Source organism: Paroedura picta, chromosome 12 (genome assembly GCF_049243985.1).
Source record: "Paroedura picta isolate Pp20150507F chromosome 12, Ppicta_v3.0, whole genome shotgun sequence".
Taxonomy (NCBI): Eukaryota; Metazoa; Chordata; class Lepidosauria; order Squamata; family Gekkonidae; genus Paroedura; species Paroedura picta.
The window spans coordinates 40,552,274-40,574,882 of NC_135380.1; the positions used below are offsets into that span (position 1 = coordinate 40,552,274).

General features: G+C 45.6%; 1 protein-coding gene across 2 annotated transcripts in view; it reads right to left on the reverse strand.

The window, feature by feature from the left end:
- CDK5RAP2 (CDK5 regulatory subunit associated protein 2) overlaps positions 1 to 22,609 on the reverse strand; it is a 176,843-nt gene that overhangs the window by 54,973 nt on the left and 99,261 nt on the right. Inside the window, exons 20-23 of one of the 2 annotated variants that reach the window (XM_077305310.1) lie at positions 19,242 to 19,420; positions 12,882 to 13,356; positions 10,515 to 10,758; positions 1,680 to 1,778 (exon numbers count right to left, since the gene is read on the reverse strand). In XM_077305310.1, the coding sequence (XP_077161425.1) occupies positions 1,680 to 1,778; positions 10,515 to 10,758; positions 12,882 to 13,356; positions 19,242 to 19,420 (997 nt within the window). Of the gene's footprint in view, positions 1 to 1,679; positions 1,779 to 10,514; positions 10,759 to 12,881; positions 13,357 to 19,241; positions 19,424 to 22,609 lie in introns of both variants that reach the window. The other variant, XM_077305309.1, reaches the window with a different exon arrangement.

The window sequence follows — 22,609 nt, forward strand, 5'->3', positions numbered from 1 at the left end:
CTGCTTCCAAACATCTGGTGAACATTTCTGAGAGAGAGTTCGGACAGCTGTCCATCGGGAGATAGACCTGGGTGTCATCAGCATACTGGTGACAGTCAAACCCAACCTCCTGAACCAGCTAGGCTAGAGGGCACATTGTAGTTAGGTGCGAAGTCGTGTCCGACCCATCACGACCCCATGGACAATGATCCTCCAGGCCTTCCTGTCCTCTACCATTCCCCGGAGTCCATTTAAGTTTGCACCTACTGCTTCAGTGACTCCATCCAGCCACCTCATTCTCTGTCGTCCCCTTCTTCTTTTGCCCTCGATCGCTCCCAGCATTAGGCTCTTCTCCAGGGAGTCCTTCCTTCTCATGAGATGGCCAAAGTATTTGAGTTTCATCTTCAGGATCTGGCCTTCTAAGGAGCAGTCAGGGCTGATCTCCTCTAGGACTGACCGGTTTGTTCGCCTTGCAGTCCAAGGGACTCACAAGAGTCTTCTCCAGCACCAGAGTTCAAAAGCCTCAATTCTTTGATGCTCGGCCTTCCTTATGGTCCAACTTTCACAGCCATACATTGCAACTGGGAATACCATAGCCTTGACTAAACGCAATTTTGTTGGCAGGGTGATGTCTCTGCTTTTTAGGATGCTGTCTAGATTTGCCATAGCTTTCCTCCCCAGGAGCAAGCGTCTTTTAATTTCTTTCTGCAGTCCCCATCTGCAGTGATCTTGGAGCCCAGGAAAATAAAATGTCACTATCTCCATTTCTTCCCCAGAGGGCACATAAAGATGTTAAATAAGGTGGGAGAGAGAACCACACCCTGCAGAACTCCACAAGAGAGCTGGCAGTACCTTGATTGATTCTCTCCCACTTGATTGTTTCTGGGTTTCTGTAAACTCAGCATGTCATTACATCTGATATGATATGCATCGCATTTTCTGGGCAAATCAGAATCAAACCCATGCTTGTGTAGGGAAAAGGTCAAGCCACAGCTTATACTGTCATTTTACAGTATCGAAACACATTCCTGACGTGATCACATCCCATGGTGCCTATGCAACGTCCCATTCAAGAGGGATCTTATTATGTCCAGCAGAATATGCAACTTTTTTCAGTGACTCCTGATAAAGAGAACACAGAAGCTTCCACATTAAAACTCACAGCATAGGCATTAAGCCCATTTATACCTGAATTAAGCGATGCGGTTTCATTTAAGAGACTTCAACAGTTTGAGATCATTTGGGAGGGAGGGAGGGAGGGAGGGAGGAAGATGGGGGTGGGGTGGGAAAGCTGGCGTTCCAAGGCTTCAGAAACGCAAGCATTTTTCGAATGTATTCATGAACATTTCTAATTCAGTGGCGGGATCAGAGAAATGCTGTCGCGCTGGGCGCAGAGGGAGTTGGGCGCACATCTCATTATTTTTATTATAAACCATGCTCATAAATCTTCGTGACCCTTCCAAAAGAAATACTCTGAAGAGACTACCGTGAGCTTCTCGAAGACGGCTCTTCCAAATTAATTAAGTAAACAATATTTAAAGGCTACGAACAATGGTAAAAAGGGGGCCATTAACACCAATAAGCTAACAGTTAAGATGCAATTATTTAGAAGAGCAACACAAAACAGTCGGCATGAAAAACTTTTGACTCTGCAAGCTCCCCCTGCCCCTGTTTGAAATGGCCGTAGGTTCATACTCCACCTTGGGTGTTGCTCTGGTCCTTGCTCGACTCCTCTTTGCTGTCATCACTGACCAAACTAACACCAGCTGCCGAGCAATCAAGCTGGATCAAAGATGCAGCTACAGAAAAGAAGAAAAGAACAGAAAGAAGGGAAGATGCATCTCAGCAGAATACATGTATACATTTCAACTGAAAGACAGAGAAGCAACTCAGCAATGTGTAACAGCAAAAATTGCCTGCAACAGGACAGCTCTTGAGGATCTGAGGCACTCCTTTACACAAAGCAATCCTTCTCAGCTACATGGTATGCATTTCCAACATGTGCTGTTCTCCATGCGCAGTTCTGCACACAGCAGAAGAGGGGGAACAACAGGCTAGCTGCGCAGATGGCAGAATCTACCCAGGATGTCTTTGTCAAAGGAAGCTTCACATATCATACCTTTATTTGGGGGGAGATTTCCCACGCTGGTGGCTTAGCACCAAGCTGTACAATATATTGCACTGGAAAATACCTGGGTGAGGAGGTATATACATTTAGGGCCACCAAACTGTCTTGCAGATTCACGATTGCTTCAATTAAACTGGATCCAACTAGAGGTTTATTGATCCAGGTTTCCATATGCCTGGGTTGATCAGATCATGAGTCATAACTTGCTGCCACCAGTTCCCTCTAGCTATGAGCATGAGTGGCCATTCATTAACACAGGAAGTCCTGTTCAGCAGCAATCTGGGGACATACTGGGTCTTGCACTCCCCATTTTTCAGAAGTTATATTCTGCTCAGGATGTATGCTGCTCTGCTCAGTGGAGGGGACGGGAGTCAGATTAGAAGGAAGACTGACTGCTTGTCCCTATTAATCCCAAACTAAACAAACCATGGTTTAGTTAAAGGTGAAAGATTTATGCAATCAAGTGTAAGTAAATGGCTAAGATCAAGTGCAGTAACCACGGTTTGCCATTAAGATAAGTCCTTGGATCTGCATACTTCCTCTTCCAATGGGAATTCACTGCTGAGCAGACCAGCTATGCAGCCTTATAGAGTTCTGCTTGTGATCCTTTCCTCCTTTCACCATTCCTCATTAAACTGTGGTTTGGAATCCTTGTTTATAGACAAGAGAGAAAGTACGGTCTAACGTTTTGTCCAGTTCTGAACATCACCATTTGTTCCCTGCCCTTCCTCCAAGGAACCTGCAGAGTTCTCCCCTTCTCCATTTTGTCCTTTCAACAGTCCCAAGAACATGGCTAGGCTGTGACACACTGACTGGGCCAAGGTATGGCTGCATACCATACAAGCTCACAATATACAAGCTCTCCGTTCAAGTTTCCCAACAAACTTGCTCCCTGCGATCTAGTCCATGTGGCATATAAGGGCAAGGGGATCCTCAGATTCATTTCATCTGGACAATACCATACATCCTACCCTTCAATTCCCCTTCCATTTCAGCCATTTTAGTTGACAATGAGGAAAGAATTGATTGATTGGGTTTTCTAGAGTCAAGCAACTGGGTGAAGAATAAGACAAGTTGGTTTTTTTATACCTTGATTTCCACGACCTAAAGGTTTCTCAAAGCACCTTGCTTTTCCTCTCCTCACAACAGACACCCTGTGAGGTAGGTGGAATCGAAAGAATTTTGAGAGAACTGGCCTACCAGGTATTCAAAAACACCTGTTCTGAAAAACCAGAGTCACAGTCAATACTGAGATCAATAGATCAATGATGTGACATAGCATAAACCAGCTTCTGCCTCTTTAATGTATGCACACTGAGCTTTAGGAATCTTGAGGTCATCCTATAATTTTCCAGGAGTCAACATATCAATTGGAAGCTGCAATAATGGTGGTGGTGGATCCTTCAGATGTTCCTTGTTGTTTCTTAGGGAAAATGGTATTGCTATTTGGTCTCATCTTAAGTCTCCTCCTGGTTTCAGGAAGGTGTGTTAGCCTGGCTTTCAGAGTAGCTTTAGAGTAGTTTCCCATTAAAATGGAAGATGGGTTGTTGTGTTTTTTCTGGGTTGCATGGCCATGGTCTGGTAGTTTTAATCTCTGATATTTCTCTAGTAACTACGGTTGGTGTCTTCAGCAGTAGGGCATGGAAAGATGGGAATCTCTCCATACGAAAGTCTACGGAGACTTCCCTCTTGCCGTGTCCTACCTCTGAAGATGCCAGCCACAATTACTGGGGAAATGTTAAGGACTAAAATTACCAAGCCACAGCCACACATCCTGGAAAACCCACAACTAGTTGGCTCTGGCCGTGAAAGCCTTTGACAATTCAATGGACTAATGATGGTTTATCTGAGTTGGTTGTGAGGCAACAATCTACAATGCTGAAGAGGGTGTCTTCTTTTTACTGCCCATTTTGTTGTGAAATCCTGCCTTTTGACATGATAGTGGACTCTTGGAAGACATGGTAGATGAATTGCCAGGGAGCAAATCCGGTTTGTCCAGAACACTTTTAAGCCACAAGACTCTTTCACTTCAAGTCTCAGAAGTCAATTCTTGGCAGTTCGTGCAGGTAGACACATTATGCCTTTCTCCAAGGCAGACAATATGTTTATGGTGCTTGCTTCATGGGGCTACTTTCACGCCATAGCGCACAAGGAAAGATCTCTTTATGCCATTCAACAGTGAAAACAAGCAACTGTTACTCCTTTGGGAACTCAAAGCCCTCTGGCTACGAACAGTATCTGGCTGTGAAGTAATTAGTTCTCAGCTGATAAGGAAAACACACAGGAGATAAGATTGGTCAGAAGACCAAATAAACAAGGAAGCAGGGGGAGAACTCATTAAGTTTCTTAAAAAAGATGTTTGTGACTGGAAAATCAAGGAGGATTAACTGAGGAGATGATCAGTCTGTGGCAGCAGAGAAAGACCTGGGTGCCTTGAGGGAAAAGTTGAAAAAACATATTTCTCTGAGATTGTTTCCACACTAGCAATATCGTTAAAGGGACAACTTTTCCATCTGTTTCTGCATTAAAATCCACCTTTCCATGGGGAAGCCCAAATTGCTGTCCGATTTACCAGCCATTATGGAAATACCCAGTTACAGCAATTTCATCCAGCAAGGCAGAATCTAATTCAGGGCTGTTCAATGCAGGTTCTCCCTCATGTTTGCCACATTGAGACCTTTGGGCACGCTCCTTTTCTTGTCACCATCTTCCCTCCTCCTCCCTCCTTCCATTCTGAAAAATCTGCCCTTTTGTTAAAAAGAAGAAGAGTAGGTTCTTATGTGCTGCTTTTCTCTACCCGAAGGAGGCTAAAAGCGGCTTACGTTCACCTTCCCTTTCCTCTCCCCACAACAGACACCCTCTGAGGGAGGTGAGGCTGAAAGAGCCCTGATATTACTGAAGAAGAAGAGTTGGTTCTTATATGTCGCTTTTCTCTACCCAAAGGAGGCTCAAAGCGGCTTACATTCACCTTCCCTTTCCTCTCCCCACAACAGACACCCTCTGAGGGAGGTGAGGCTGAGAGAGCCCTGATATTACTGAAGAAGAAGAAGAGTTGGTTCTTATATGTCGCTTTTCTCTACCCAAAGGAGGCTCAAAGCGGCTTACATTCACCTTCCCTTTCCTCTCCCTACAACAGACACCATGTGAGGCGGGTGAGGCTGAGAGAGCCCTGATATTACTGCTTGGTCAGAACAGCTTTATCAGCGCCGTGGGGAGCCCAAGGTCACCCAGCTGGCTGCATGTGGGGGAGTGCAGAATCGAACCCAGCATGCCAAATTAGAAGTCCACACTCCTAACCACTACACCAAACTGGGTGGATCACCACTACAGCAAAAAGGGGGTGATCACATTACAACGCTGTTTCTAAGTAAAAAAAAAAAAAAAGTGCAGTCTTACACAGCAGCACTGTACCATGATATCCCAGTGTTTTTTTTTTTAATTACATTCAGGACCCTTTGGGCAGAAGCGGGGGCAGGCGACCAAGGGTGCAGAATGGGGGCATTAAGAAGTACAATGAAAACAAAGGTGCAAGCAGGCATCATTTTGCAAAAAAAAAACAACAGTTTTTGAAAGGGGGAAGGAAGCAAATCATGATAGGATTTGCTCCATCGGACACAGTGCAGAAAGACTATTGCGAATTTCATCTTGGGAAATGAAGGAAAGCCCAAAAGCATAAAAGCTAGACTCGACTTGTAGCATCCAAAGAACATCCAAAGCGAGGCTGAAACAAGGTATGTTTTCTTATGCGGAAATGGTCTGAGGAGAGGCAGGAAGAGCCTTATACACTGGAGAAAAGTCCTGGAAGGTTTTGCAGCTGACCAGCAAATGTGAAGTTTGAAACATGGTCCTGAAGAAAAGCCAGTCAGGAATGTTGGAATGTTGTCAGGCAACAAATATGGGTCAAGGGAAAGACAGGCATGGTTTACCGAGTTCCAGGGGCATGTGACCCAGGCTCTAAACTTATTATAGTTATAGGATCTTTGCATTGTTATTTCAGAAATAAAATTGACATTTTTACTTCATCACCCATGTGACTGTATCTGTGGAACATAGCTGCGGGGATTCTATAGCATGGAAAAATCATGGTGAATAATGCCTACTGTATTTTATAATAAATAAACTATTACATTACATATGGTCCTTACGTTAATTGGAAGAATTAAAAGAATATCACAGTTGATGTCATCCTGTAATGTAAATCTAGGAATCTCTTAGCCTTGTGATATTGCAGAACAGCTTATGTAATAAACTTCAGACAAGCAGACAGAAGTCTAAGCTTTGTGATGCTGCAGAAAAGCGACTGTGATAAACTGTACAGAAACAGGCTAATAAACAGTAAGCAAGCGACAAGCATCTAGATGTAAGTCTGTTTTGTAGTTGATCTTCCTTAGAGGTTATTCTTACTATGTCTTCTTCAGGAATTACCTCCCTATTATTTATAACGAAATGGTTATATAGGAAGCAGTGTGCCGGCTACTGTTAGAACAGAAGGTTCAGTACCGGATTAAGAAAAGACTAAAAAACTGGCTCCTTTCCTGGGCTGGGGCTGCCTTCCTTGGCAGCCCAGTTTAAACTGATCTATAATGGGAGGCTACCTGGGATTGACTGGCAACCCAGAGGCCTCAACGTTTGTACCCAGGTTAATCCTGGCTTTTTAAAAAAATGTTTTTTTTTCTTGAGTTTACTGGACTCGGAAAAAAAATTGTAATTTCTGGAAAATGTGGGATTTTTTGGGAATACCAAAGTTTTGGGGGGATCTAACCAGGAAAGAAATGATTGTCTCTGTGTGTGTGTTTGCACACCCGCGTGTGTACACACCTAGTTAAGACCAAAGAATGGTCCGTATTAGCTCTGTCTCAGAATGAAAGAAAAACAAATCCTAACCCCGCCCGCGGCGCCGCAGACTAAATAAAGCCGTAAGGGCTTGGGGGGAGGAGTTAGGGCGGGCTCTGTACGGGATGAGGAAGGGTGCTGATAGGCCCCTTCCCCTGGACTGACAAGCGGAGGGCCCAATCGGGAGGCGCAAAGCGCCTCCCAATTGGCCCCTCCGCTTGTCAGTCCACCCCCAAGCTGCCAATCAGCAGCCGCGCACAGCGCGGCTGCTGATTGGCTGCTTGCCCACCCAACAACCAATTGGGAGGCACGAAGCGGGCCTTGGGGAGCGTTTTGAAACATCCCGCGCTGCCTTAAAACACTCCCCAAACCCCGGGGAAGGCAATCCGCTGCTCCCAGAGCCACAGATCGCCTTCCCCGGGGCTTGGGGAGTGTTTTAAAACATCCCGCGCTGCCTTAAAACGCTCCCCAAGCCCCGGGGAAGGCAATCCGCAGCTCCCAGAGTCGCGGAGCACCTTCCCCTGGGGCTTGCCGAGTATTTTAAAACATCCCACACCGCCTTAAAACGGCGTTCCCCGGGGCTAGGGCCCACTGTATTTTTGTTACAGCGGGCTCTACTACTAGTATGGACATAAAACCAAATGAGGGGAAATGTTGGAATTCTACCAGTGTGAGCTTGCATCTGCAAGGGCAGAGGAACTGTCTGCAGGAATTGTGAAGAGGCCAGTGTACAAAATAGCCAAGGCAAAGTTTAAACCAGTCTTTCTCAACCAGGGTTTCATGAAGCCCCAGGGTTTCTTGACAGCCCTGGAAGGGTTTCCCAAATGGACGGGAATTAATTTTTTTATTGGTAAACATTTATGGGGTGATATGACCACATATGGTCATGTCAACCCACCCACCCCTCCCAAAATGGCCAATGATGGGCCTGGAGGGGGTGGGAAGGAGAGGAGGCCTGGGAAGCCATGCTTCCCAACCATATTCTGCACTGTCATGCCACTTCTGGGGTTTCTCAAAGGCTGAAGTATGTTTCAGGGGTTTCTTGATGGTAAAAAAAGTTGAGAAAGGCTAGTTTAGACAATAAGCTACATGTTCTGGGCCTGACCACAGTCAGGTAACCACTTTAACTTAGAAGAATGATTAAAAATCACATTTTTTGTCTGTCCTGGAGTAGTACTGAACTGAATTATCTAATTAATGGGAGATAGGCAAGCTTCCCTCAAAGGAGACACTGGGGAAGATCTTGGGTCTGAACTCACAAAGTGACATAGATGCAAAATGAATTGTAGTAAACCTAGTGGACAAGCCAGCAGACCAAATAATGTTCTTGTTTATTTTTCCCTTGGAGAGTAGATCACCTATAACTTTTGCATTCTGGAGCATTTGTACATATGCACACGTGTACGTATACGTTCTCGCAGGGGGAAAAAAAGTTAATACCATCTTACTTATGTTGCACATTATCTCAGGTCTTCTAATGTGCTTTCGTCATAGATCAACTAAGGTACATAAGAAAATACATGTAATAAATAGGATGGCTGCAGAACACTAAACTGTTTTTACGGGGACATAGAAAGTAGATCATTTTAACTTTGCAGGGGTGGGGGAGGAAGATTTAACGTTTTCATTCTGAATGAAGGCATGAAACTGTTACATTCAAAAAGAAACTGGATCACTTGGGGAGCAGTTATACAAGCCTTTTTTACGGATGGCTGGCTGAAGGAATTTCTAACTGGACTGCAGGGCTGGCAGTGTTCCCCCAGTCTCTACTGGGCCTTTAATGCAATGTACAGCTCACTCCTAACAAAATTTACAGGAACATTTGCTAGCAGTGGGCAGCTATTTCGCACTGGCACTTGCCGCATATAGTTGTGCTCCAAGCCCTCTTCCTGCTCTCATTTTTTGGATTGTGCAGTTTGATTAAGCGGCCTTCAGTGGTGAGCCATTCTGCATTGCATACACAACTCTCCTAACTCTCATTTCTGTAGTCTGGGACAAAAATACTAGAGCATCTCCTCACACCCACAGAGCACAGAGTCCTGTGGCAACTTTAAGATCTACAAAGTTTTGGTATACTAAGTCAGGGGTAGTCAACCTGTGGTCCTCCAGACAACTACAATATTATATCTTGCTGCATTTTATGGTGGTTTCACAGCAACACTGAGATTTAGCAATGCCACTCTTCAGACAGTAGCCAATGGGTGTTACATCTCAAGGACTCAAGAGCGTGGCAAGCCCAAAGAAAGATAAGGAAATGTATATGGGGAGGGGCTTGTTATTTCACTGCACAATCTGTGCTTACAGTAGATCTTTCTAATGGGAACGATTTAATTCAGGAAGCCAGTATGGTCTAGTGCAGGGGTAGTCAAACTGCGGCCCTCCAGATGTCCATGGACTACAATTCCCATGAGCCCCTGCCAGCGAATGCTGGCAGTGGCTCATGGGAATTGTAGTCCATGGACATCTGGAGGACCACAGGTTGACTACCCCTGCATTAAGTTGTAGTCCTAAACGGGGCCCTGGACTCAAGTTTTGCTCTGCTGCTTCAGACCAACACAGCTACACTTCTGAATCCATCCTCACATCCAGTGCTCTTGGAAAGCGTTTTCCCTAAAATGGGGAGAAACCATATTGATAGAAACTGGAATGAAATATTAAACGGACCAACGCTGTGGCACACCCAGCACACTCCCTGTAACCACAGTTCATGGACTCCTGATGAGGAGGATCTAAATCTTGGGCTGCTGGTGCTGGGAACCAACGCTTCTCTGCCTGAGACCTTGGACAATAAGTACCACACAGAGCAAACAAAACTGAGCCTCATGGACAGATGGTCTATCTCAGTACATGTCAGTCTCCTAGGCTTGCATAACTACACTGGATATGATGGGTTTGCGCAACATCCAACTTGCAAGCTGCTTATGGAATGCTAGCCATGAACTGTGGCCCAAAAGGTACCCCAAATCACTACCAAATCCCTAGTTTTTGCGATCTCCCTCCAAAGTGTTTAATCCAGGACATGTCTACTATGTTGCACATAGCCTGAGGGGTCTGCACAACAGCAAACAAGAGGAACTAAAAGCGAGTGAGTGCATATCCAAGGAATGAATGGGAGTGTACCTGTATCTATTTGTAAAATTATTTAGTTAGTTACATGGCAGGTGTAGTGTAACCAGGAGATACGAGGACTGTCTGGCAGCCAGCAAGGGATGTTCAAGGTGGTTTGCCATTGTCTGTCTCCACGTTATGACCCCTCGTGTTCCTTGGAGGAACTCTATCCAAATCCTTGGAGGTCTCCCATCCAAATCCTCGCCAGGATTGGCCCTACTTAGTTTCTGAGATCTTACGGGATTGGGCTGGCCTGGGCTAGTCAGGTCAGGGCTATTTGAACAATTCATGCTCGCAATTCAAAGCCAGGGACAGAACTGAATGGTCTTTAAGATGCTTCTGAAGTCCTGCAACCTAGAAAGAAAACTTATCCTGGATGTTACCGTGGAACCAAAATGGGATGCAAACAAAACAAAAGCCAACAGATGCTTTCTGTATCACTCCCACCTACATTGGAGCTGCTTACCTCCTACCAATATCCCTTCTTGTTCGGGTCTCCCACTTGCAGTTGTCCTCTGCTGCAATTCATCTCGAAGTGACTCGGGTTGTTCGTTTTTATCTTTCAGCTCTTCATCCAGGGATAGGATGCGGTACTGAAAATGTACATCGTGCTTCTGTGTGCGGAGACTTGCAGGAATGTTCCCCAGGGACCGCGACGATTTCAGTAAAATGGGTAAACGGGATTTCTTGGCTGGATAATGGGAATCGCTCTGAATGAGAGAGAGTAAAATATGCATGTAAGTTGCAGGAAAAGGGATTCGTAGGAATATCAGGACACACATATCCTTTCTCTCAACACTAAGAATGCTCCATAGAAAGGGAATTCTGCAGGCTCTTCTAAAAACCACCACCACTGGCTTCTGGTAGAAGGCATAGCAAATTAGACTTCTCTCTATATATATTTTAGGAGTAATGCTTTCCTAACATTATCCTTCCAAAAACCTTGCAAGTTCATATAAGGATAATAGGGAAAGGAAGTATATTTCTTCATGCAATGCATCATTAACTTAGGTAATTCATTGCCACGTTGTGTTGTGATAGCCATGAGCATAGACGGTTATAAAAATGGGTTACGTATTCATGGAATATAGTTCTATCAATGGCTTATTAGCCATAATGGTGAAGAATGGAACCTCTGCATATGGAGGCAAAATGATTCTGATTGTCATAAGAATATAAGAAGTACCATGCTGGATCAGACCAAGGTTGATTTAGCATAGATTCCTACCAGTGGGCAGACAGATGTCCTATTCAGATTGAAAATATTATGGAATGGCAGTTGCCACCTGGCACCCGGCATCTAGCTAGATGTGCTGAGAACCAACAGTTGGACTCCATAGATCTTGTGACTGATCCAGGAAGGTAGCTCTTATGATCTTATGAGCTGGGTATAGCAGAGAGAGATTGACTTGCCTGAAGTCATCCCATGAATGAGCAGAGCCTTGAACCTAGGTCTTTCTTGTTCAAGCCCAACACTACATAGGATCGATTTTCAACTGGTAGCTTGGGCCCTATAAGCAGGTCATAGCTTGACACTAGATCGGTCACAGCAAGGGCCCTACTCAATGAAGCTTCCACATCTGGAGGAACTATTTGTCTTGTGGGGAAACATCAGAGATCACCTTCATGACCTGCTTGTGGCCTCCTGAGAAGCATATGGTTGTCCACTAGGATAAATGGAATCCTGGACTAGATGAATTTTTAAACTGATCTAAAGGGGCTCTTGTTATATTCTTATCAGGACCACAGTGCAGGGGAGGAAGAAAGGAGGTTCAACTCTTCCACCCCAATGGATTTGGCTAATCCTAATAGTGCTCTAAAGGAACATGCAAACATCATGTCTTTGCCCATCTTTTTTTTTCCTTTAAAGAGAGGGGAGACAGTTTTGATTAGCAAGCCTCTGTTGTTGGAAAAACACAACCCCTTCTCTGTCCCCACACTACAGCCCCAGTCCTAATCAGGAAACCCCCATGGCTGCAATTGATCTATTCTTTGGAAGAAAGAAAAACTCCCTGGGAAACCCAGTCCCAAGTCTCCCAGTGCCTCAGCTGTTCTGACCCTAACTGCTGGGTGCAGGAGTTGATTTGGGCAGTACAGCTTTCCTCAAGCCTCTGCAAACTCCCTCCTCATCCACTAGGGTTAGAAGCCGCAGTGGATGGTGTTCTAATATTATGAATTAATGTAATACCATTTCACGCTATGGGTACAGAACAGCATCTCCAGGGACCCCACGATCCAATCTAACCCACAAGAGCTGCTCTCCACTTATTTCACTGACATGCTGTCAATTGCCTGGCCTCTCCACCAAGACCATGCTGCTTCTCAGAAGCAGTTTGTGAGGCCATTTGGCCAGCAGACTAGCACGTTTCAATACTGCTGCACAGGGAAGCAGAACCACCGGGTCCCAATGAGGATATAGCAACACAGGGGCAGAGGCATGACAGTGAGAAGCTCATAGCGCTTCATTCTGACAACTGTTGTAGTGCTCCTCAACAGGCATAAAGCCAACAAGGGCAACCTGCTATCTAGAGACAGCCCTACCCCGCAAAGTTCTAGTACAACGGAATCGGAGTGGAGAAGCGGTGTGTTAAATTCAAAGGCCTTTCCATCGGCTTCCCATGACTTCAGCTACCTGGGTAGCCAGCGGAGAGCACAGAACCCACAAAGAGTGTTCCACGGCAGCACAAAAGCTGGCTGCTGCATGCACAATCACCTGCAACATCTTTGATCTCTGTTCTCTTCACCTAATTTTTGAAAAACCACACAACCCCATTAGAAATTAACCGCTCTTACATCTTCCAAGTGCCAGCTCGACGATCTTCAATAAACTTACTTTGTTTGCTCTGCTCGAGGTGGAGAGCTTCTCCCGTCGGCTGCCCTTCAGATCTGATGCTTCTTGCCACTGTTCCTGCTTTCGGTTTAATTGTGTAGACTTGCTTTTGTCTTCAGAGCTTGCGAGATTGCCTTCATGTTTCGGTCCCATGCCTTTCCCCTCAACAGCCGCCGTCTGCGTTGCTGAATCTTTCACTTCTGCTTTTGACGATTCAATATTTGCGATAATCCCCAGCTCCGGAGCGGGATCAAGCAGTGCTTTCCCTGCCAAAGTTGATTTCAGTTCCACCTGCTGCTTGAGGAATTTATTTGCCTCCGTGCAGTGCTGGAGTTCAACTCTCAGTTGAATAATCAGTTGCTTAAGATCTTTCTCGTCTTTATTCTCCAGATCCTCACTCAACTTGTCTTGCTCAGCTGTGCTCAGAAGATCTAAGAGCTGATTTGCAAATTTCGTTTGTTCTTGTCTGCTTTTACCCCTTGGGTGGAAAGAAAAGGGGGAAAACACCCATAAGATAACACAATTGTCTTCTACCTGAAATGCCTTTGTAGAGTCAACGTCAAGTGTAAACTATTAATGCATTCTTTTTATTTTCGTAATTCCAAACACGATTGTACAAAACAACTCCAGACACAAGGAAGTCACAAAAAACCAAACTGACGCATCAAAGTAAGAAAGATACTTGTTGTAGCATCGCTGCTTCTTAGAAGGAGGAAAGGAGAGGAGGATGGTGGCTTTGGAGCAAGCCTAAATTATGCTTCTAAGATACCAAAAAATGATAGTCAGGTACTACCTTTTTATTTACTTCCTTTTATTAGGACCAAGCAAAATATCTCAACATTGCAAGGTTTTGAGTTCCATCACACTGGTTAATCAGAATAACAGAAAGGCGGGTGGGGTCATGTGCACCAGTGAGATGCATCTAGTTTCCTCCTTCCTCCCACTTCCCTCCTCCACAATTTGGACATTCAGTCTGGCGAGAAATGCTGGGTTAGTCAGCAGTTCTATGCCAACAGCCAAGTTTGTAAGCTCCATGGAAGTGCTCTGTGCCTGAATCTCTTTACAGACCCACACAGTCACTTACAGAGTAGTTCTATGATTAGATTTCCAAGGGCCAGCCCACAAGATGCGCTCACTCTCCAGCTTCTGCAATCCACATGGTGCTTCTGCTTACCAGACACCAGTCCTCTATGTGGGCTGTGCAGCCCAGACACCAGAAAGCAATACGCTCATGCAAGAAGCCTCATGACACACGGCAATTTTATTTTAATAGGGCTTCTCCACTGGCACCTCCAACTAAAAGGGTCAGTGAAATACCTCTTAAACATTAATTGGGTAGTATGACCACATATGTTCATGTTGACCTGCCCGTCCCCTCCCCATGTGGCCAATAATGGGCCTAAAGGGGGTGAGAAGGGGAGGGGCCCTGGGTGGGCATGTGCATAGTTATGCTTCCCAAGCATATTCTTAACAAATGTTTGACAAATTCCAACCGGTTGGTTGTCCCAGACCCCAGGGAAGTATGTCTGGTCTCAACCAGGGCCAGGACATTTTCAATCCTGGTCCCTATTTGGTGGAATGAGCTCCCTGTGGAGATCAGGGCCATGTTGGAGCTGGCACAGTTCCATAAAGCTTATAAGATGGAGCTCTTCCACTGAGGTTTTGTCTGGGGCCAATGATCGGGTAACATCTATCCCACCCTCTGTCAAGAAACATCCCTTAGTAATATCTGGCCAGGGATAAATTTATTGGCAGGGATGAACCTCCTGGTTAACAATAATACATCGCTGCTTATTGTTGCTCTAATTTATTAACTGATTTAATGTTTTGATATTTAATGTTTTTATTGTTTTAACTATGGATTATTATGCATGTACACTGCTCTGAGCCAATTTTGGAAGGGCAGTCTAGAAATTTAAAATTATGATGATGAGGAGGAGGAGGAGGAGGAGGATGAAAGGAAATCCTAAGAGCAGAGCCTTCTTGGTAGCTGCCCCAAGCATGTGGAATGCTTCCCCCCCCCCCTAAAAGTACATTATCCCACCTTTTGCCTCTTTCGTGAAGCAGCTGAAGATGTATCTCTTTTGCCAGGCCTTTGGATAAGCCCTCCAATTTGATTCAAAATCCCTATTTAGTATGAACATCCACCCTTATGTTTATTTAGGCTAATGATGTTTATTAACAGATCATTCTTATCATTATCATATTCTGTATGTGTTTAAGCAGAGGCAAAGGGCCTTTTACGACTGCACGTCCAATGGGATGCAACCTCGGGAGCATCCATCAGAAGGCGACAGCCAACTTTGCTAACTTCCAGCCTTTGCTTTTGCTTCCAGCTAACGGCTCCCAGGCCACAGCTTGGAAAACAGTTTTACAACCTGACAGAAACTAAATAAGGGACGTTACACTCTAAACAAATCCTGTCATTAATTTCACGTGTGTCAATAAAGAAACGTTTCGTGCCATTTAAAATACAATCTGGTGCTGAAAACAGAAGCATTTAGAAGCCTGGCATTTGAGAGAGAAAATGCTAAGTGTGCTTTTAATGCTTTCGCGCTGGCATCTAATGCCATTTGCAAGAATTAAGTTACCCACCACTATAGCCTTGGCACCAATTGAGCTGGGAAAATTTACGCCAAAACATTAGCAAGGACTGCACAGCGGAATGCTAAAAGGAACTTTGGGATGGGGGATGGATTATTGTTTTCTGTAAAACTTTTAAGTAAGCTTGAGAAATACAAAAAAAAAATTCGAGACTGGGGCGGTTAGATGGTTAAATGATCCAGGGTCTGGAGCACCTTTCCTATGAGGAAAAGCAGACTAGTCTTGAGACTTTCCAGTTCAGAAAGAGCTAAAACAATTCCACAGGGCCTGCAAAATGGAGCACTTCCACCAGGATTTCGGTCGAGGCTCATGAAAAACTACAGCCCCCAGAAGCCCCTCCAACCAGCGCCAAAGGGCAACCAATCAGAAAACCACACAGTACTACTCCCAGTACGCACACCCTCGGAAAAATCATACTACAGTTATGCAGTTAACGGCTGTACAGTTAAAGTTATACGGTTTAAATTTTAGAAATGTTACACATTCCTAATGATAATGCTTCCTCCGTATTGTTCTACAAATTCACGGTAAACCGCCCTGAGCTGCAAGGGAGAGCCAGATAAAAATGTAATAAAATAAATAAATTAAATGCTACAGAGGGGATGTGATAGGGGTTCATCAAATTATGCATGGGATGAAAAGAGAGAGGTTTTTATCCCCAAATACTAAAAAAAAATGGGGGGGGGGGGAAATCACCAAATTTGAGGGCGTCCAATGAAGCGGATGGGCCCTAAATCTAGGACAGACCAAAAGGAAATACTTCTTTATACAATGAAGTGATTAAAACATGGAATATGGTCCATTGGTGGCTGCAGCCCATAGAAACTAAAGGGAATCTCCATATCCAGAGGCAATAAACCTCTGAACACCAGTGCCAGGAGGTAACATCAGGGGAGGGCCTGAGCCTCTGTGCCCTGTTGATGGCCTTCCAGGGCAACTGATTAGCCACTGAGACAGGATGCTACGCAAGGGGGATCGGTGATCCAGCAGAGCTTTTCTTATGTCTTTATGCTCTGCCATCCGACATTCATTCATTCTGTTCTGGTTGCCCTGAATATTGATGAAGACAGAATAGCAAGCATTTGACTATATTTGGGCTATGAACTGTCTCTCACACAAATTGATGGTTCCCTACACTCTGACATCAGAGAATAGCTTGTGAGCTCTGAAGAGGGGATATAATCCAAAAGGACTAACTCATTGGCTGCAGCAACCTCACAGGAACCTCCGGGGGGGGGGGGGGGGATGGGGACAGTGATGACACAAATCAGTTATGCTTGCCTGAGTGGAAACTACCCAGAGCAAGCAATGAGGAGGATTTCAGAGGGACAGCGTAAAGCAAGGTTTTTCAAACTCCCTCCTGCCCCCAAGCTACCTTTTGAAGCTCTGTTCCACCAGTGATGGTTCAAAGATTCTCACACATCGTTGTGGCACATGCTACACTGTCTGTATGCAAAGATGCTAAACCCAGCACTGATGCCAGACAGAAATGGAACCTTCTGACATTTAGTGACGCTCAGTTTGAAGAAAGATTCCAGAGCCTTCTTCTTGTCCAATCACACTGGGGATACAGAGCATGGAGGGTCCCATCCCAAAGCCAAGGTGGCTCAGAGGGGATCCTCTGCTAGAGGGGGCATTATGTCCACCAGGTCCTAGGTTATGAAGCTGTAGGGATGCCAAGCCACCACCATTTGGGGCAGTGGCCAGGGGGAAATCCCCCTCCAAAATATATATATAGCTCTGCTGGATTTCGTGCTTGTAGTCACGAAATTATGACCTTCCTATAGAATCTAAGCCTGCTGGAAAAGTGGGCAAATGAGAACAAGATGCAACTCAATAAGTGCAGAGTTCAACATCTGGGTCACAAAAATGAGATGCATGCATCCTGGATGGGAGATACCCTTTTGGGTAGCAGTGTATGCGGACCAGATCTTGGGGAATTTGTGGACTGGAAGCTAAATATGAACACATAGTGTGATGTGGTGGTAAAGAAGGCAATTACAGTCTTGGGTTTTATCAACAGAGACACCACACTGAAATTGCAAGATGTCATAGTCCCACAGGATACCACATTGGTCAGGCCCGACCTGGAGTCCTCTGGAGGACTCACTTTGACCCATTATGCACGGGGGTTTTAGCGCACATTTGGGGTGGAATGGCGGCGACTAAAATCACGGATAACGCACGGAGCCGGCTGCAACTGGCTGCAGCTTCGGTGCATGCCGCCGAAAAAGCCGCGTCAGTGAAACGCGGAAGAAAGCACAGCTTCCGGGTGAGCGGGGCGCAACCAGAAGCGGCGCCCGGATCGGCGCGTGCATAATCGGTTACTCTGGGTTTTGCCGCCGTCGCGCCCCGCCCCGTGCATAACCGGTATGCGTCGCGTCTTCCCCCTCCGCGTTTTCCACGTGACCCGAAATCGCCGTTTCGGCGGCCGTGCATAATGGGCCTTTAAAAAGAATGTGGATAAAATTGAGAGGTTGAAGAGGAGAGCGACAAAGATGATCCAGAGCCTACGGAGCAAATCTTATGAGGAAAGGTTGTGAGCTCCCTCCTCATTGGCAGTCTTTAAGCAGCGGCTGGACAGATACTTATCCTGGATGCTTTGGGCTGATCCTGCACTGAGCAGTGGATTGGACTAGCTGGCCTGTATGGCCCCTTCCAACTCTAGAATTCTAGAATACAGAATATTTGTGCCATCTTCCCCTTAATCTAGGAGCTTCCTCCAGCAGTGACCTGAACAAGACACCCTCAAGAATAATCCCATTCTGCAAATTTGAACAGTATTCATGCTCTTCCATCTGCTACAGTCCCTCCTCCAAGAACACTTTGCATTTTAAAGCACAAATCCTGGGCTTCCCTGTATAGTAGAAAAGGCTGAAAGAGAGAATACAAGTAGGCCACCTAATGAACTTTATGGGTAAGGGTTTGAACCCAGACCTTCCCTGTCATAGCTCACCACATCCCTGCTCTGCTGTGCCCAGATACAGCTAACTTAGCACGGGATGTGGGAGGAAACATGGGCTGGCAAAAACAGGACTAAGAGCGCCATCCTAGGCAAATCTTTTCAGAACCTCACTCCCAGGAAAGTCTTTTTAGGATTGCATGCTAAGACTCCTTTCGAGGCTCCTTCCCCACACGGTTGACATAATCCTTGAACCTAGCAAATGATCTGTTCGGCACCAGCTGAAGAGCTTCATGGGCTGCCACAATCTAAAGTCCATATGGATTTTAAGGAACTTGAGGCTATTGCTTGTAAAAAGGCCTTTTCTAGCTACACAAAGATGCATAGAATTGTGATGGCAAAGGGTGCTCAGGAGCCATGTAGCAAGAGAGAGAGTCACCAAAAAGTACATTGCTCTTCCTTGGCTCCCCAACTGATTGCGTTAGCATAACCTTGCAATCCAAACCAATCTAAGGCGACCTTTTTATTTGCTTAGCAAGCATTTAGAGAGCTTTACTGCGCCACTTTGCACATCTGCCTTAGCCCTTTTACCCTCCCAATAGCTACTTGGCGGAGGAGGCTCGCTCCCCATGCCAACGGCTGCCAAGGAGGCTTCACTCGAAGCCGACTTCTCCTACCGAGCGTTGCATCTTCTAATTGCCTAATTGCAGGATAGACAGAGTTGCGAAGGAGGCTTGCCAGTCTCCCAGGTAAACCAGAGAGCTCCATTATTCAAATTCACTTTCAAACTCAATTGTCACCTTTTCTTTTCCAGCAGAGCTACCGTCAGAAGGGCCGTGTCTAAGCCAGCTGCTTACCGGGAGTCGAGTGCTGTGGCACTGTTTGCATTGAAAAGAGGCCCAAACAAACTCCTTCCTTGAGCTTCACGTTTGCCCGCCTCATTTCCCCCTAAGCAGTCTCCGAAGGCTGGATCACGTTCAGGCCCAAGCTTAGTGGAATTCCAACTCTGTTGGTCCGAAGCATCTGAAGGGATTACCTGCTGGATTGAAAAAGTCATGTTGTTGAAGGTTTAAAAAAAAAAATTTCAACAGGTACCCATGTTCTGTTTCCTTTGAGGCCACTATCTTTGGGAAATCAAGGCTGATCATATTGAGGAGTCTCAATCAACGTTACAAAGGTACCACCTGCAGTTGTTTCACAACACTCTTTGTTAGCACAGAGAAGGATGAACATGAGTTGGATAAGGTTAATTTTTTAAAAGAGGAATTGTGCAATAGTAGCTGGGTTTCCCAGAAAATATCTGCATAAAAAGTGCACACAAAACACCTTGTGACAGCTCCAATCCTTACATGACATTTCTTCTATCTCTAACAAAACCTCGACAGGTCAGGAAGGCAGGTGTGTCATGAACCCGTAGTTCTTGCCCCATCGTTCTCTTTCATGTGTAGTGACACTCCTGGAACTCCTGCCCTGCTCTGGGATCTAGCTGGAGCCCAGGAGCACCCCCCTCCCCTTGCTCTAGTTAAGCATTTCAAAGGCTCATCCCACTTTCCCCAGCTAGGCAAAATAACAGATGTGAGAAGCGCTTTTCACATAGCAAAGGTTTCTGTGATCCTGTTTTCCTGTGTGAATGCCCAGTTCTCGCCCCAAGTAGTTTATTGCCCTTTCCTAATGGCCCAGGTGTATATGCTAAGCCAGCCCTTTCCCTGGAGTCTCTGTCAAAGATCCTGTCTGTGAACATATGCAAAGTGCAGACTCTGGATGCTGACTTTCACCATAAAGACTTTTGGTTAAAGCTTCGCCCTGAAGCCCGATAGTGATGTCTTGGATGTGAGTTTGCTGGGTCTCAACTGCTTGGTTCCTGACAAGGTGAGGGAGGGTGCACATTTTAAGCTTGGTTTAAAACAGGCTTATCCAGCACAGCCTACTATACTGCGTGGAAACTCATCTGAACTACAAGGAAGTGACTTCCCCAAAACAGCTCCAGCATTTGGAATGTAGGCAGGCAGCAAAATGCTGTGCATGCCTTTGAGCTAAGAAGAAGAGCTGGTTTGTATAACCCACTTTTCACTGCCCGAAAGAGTCTCAAAGCGGCTTACAATCGCCCTCCCTTCCTCTCCCCACAACAGACGCCCTGTGAGGTAGGTGGGGCTGACAGAGCCCAGACAGGATTGCTCAGTCAAAACAGCCCTATCAGGGCTGCGACTAGCCTTAGATCACAAAGCTGGCTGCACGTGGAGGAGCAGGGAATCAACCCTAGCTCGCCATTTTAGAAGCCACCATTCTAACCACTACACCACACTGGCAGTGAAAAGACAACCTGCAGATACCAGGACTGGGGAAAAAATGAAATCCAAGAAGGAAACCTTTCAACCTGCCATCTTGGATTTTTCTGGATACACATGTTGTGCAAGAACTGACCAAAGGAGCAGACAACTGACTCCTGAGCTGGACAAAACAAGGAATCCAGGACTATGTCTACAGCATCATGGTTGCTGATACAACCGTAGAGGTTGCAGCGGCCCTAGCTCAGCAGCACAACTAATCCAGTGGGAAGTCAACATAAACCAATGAGTGAGTATCCCTAGGCAAACCATGAAGTGCTGCAAAAGGTGACCCAGGGCAGAGCAGGCGCAACAAGAGAAGGCTGATGGTAGAAGAACCAAGGCAGTGGCAAGAAAAGAACAAGTATACCTTCTCCTATTTGCCACTGGAGTCAGAAGCCTAAGGAAGCCGCCAGTGAAGAGCTGCATCCTTAGCAATGTCCTGAAGCAGGAAGAAAGGAGAGACTTGGGTGTCTGTAGAGGAGGATCGGACAGGGTCCTGTATCTGCCCCAGTGATCTTGCAAACTTTTGAACTTACTGCACCCAAAAGAGGGGGTTGGGAGGGGTGGGAAAGTAATTCAAGTAACTGAGGCCTGACCCTCTCGCCTTATCTGTGCCGCTTGCTGATTAACACACATCATCAAAGCGATGGTGTGCCGCAACCTAGGTCTAATTTATCCAGGCTGCAAAAGCAGAAAGGGGCTGTGGCTCAGCGGCAGAGTATTTGCTTGGTGGACAGGAGGTGGCAGGTTCAATCCCAGGAATCTCCAGTTCAAAGGACCAGGCAGGAGGTGATGAGAAAGAGCTCTGCCTGATGGACCAAGGGTCTGTTTCAGTATAACGCAGCTTCCTGTGTTCATGGGAACAGTTTTACTGGGCTGCACAACTTCAAGCTGCTGATGGGATTTGGTATTTACGTACTTATTTTAATTTCAATTTGGAGCTTCTATGCCACCCTTCATGACAAAGTCATTTCGGTGCGGTGTACAACACAAACTTGATATAAAATATATGAATATAAAAAACCAAGATACATAATTAATCAATAGAAGCATGGTTTAAAACTTCAGCAGTACAAAGTAGTTTAAAAACGCTGGCCTCATATAAGTAGGAGGGAGCGGGAGATCCATATCAGTTCCAACTATGTTTCTGTGGGACTCAACCATAGGTTTGCAGGAGAAGCTCTGCCTTGCAGGCCCTGCAGAACTCTGATCTCCCCGGGGAACTCATTTCCCCAAAGATGAGGGGAGCTGCGGACCTCCAGCAATGGCTGATCGAAGAGCCCTCCAAGGGATGTATTCAGATAGGCGGTCCCTCAGATATGCTTCAATGCTCCTCCACAAAAAAATCTCTCCATGAAAAACACCAGTGCAACAGGGAAAAGGGTAGGGGAGACACCTTCTCCCTGAAGTGCTAGTTTTCCACATGTAAACAAGCACTGGGAAATGACAAGGGAATATTCAAATAAGTCTGTCTCCAGTTGCAGTCTGAAGAGATAGAGCCCAGGAAATCTTGTTGCCTGCATAAAACTAGGGCTTAGTAATAGCAAATATCAGCTGTAGAACACGCTCACCAATTTATTTACACCTTACGTTTCCAAGCATATAAATGCATTACTAAAAGTTTTTTAAAAACATTTATTTATTAAATTCCAAACTAACAAAACTCCAGATTGTTAATTATCATGAACTCGTGGATCAAAACCATGTAATCAGTGAAAAACAAAGCCCCCCAAGCAAGCAAAGGCTAACAGGATCCATTCTATGGATCTGTTTCAGCCATCAAAAAGTGTCTGAAACAAATCTGCTTTCGCCACTTCAAACGTCAGCCAGGATGCAGCCCTGAACAGGCCAGTTCCCAAGTAGTGAAACGGCCACCAAAGAAAGCCCTCACACACGCT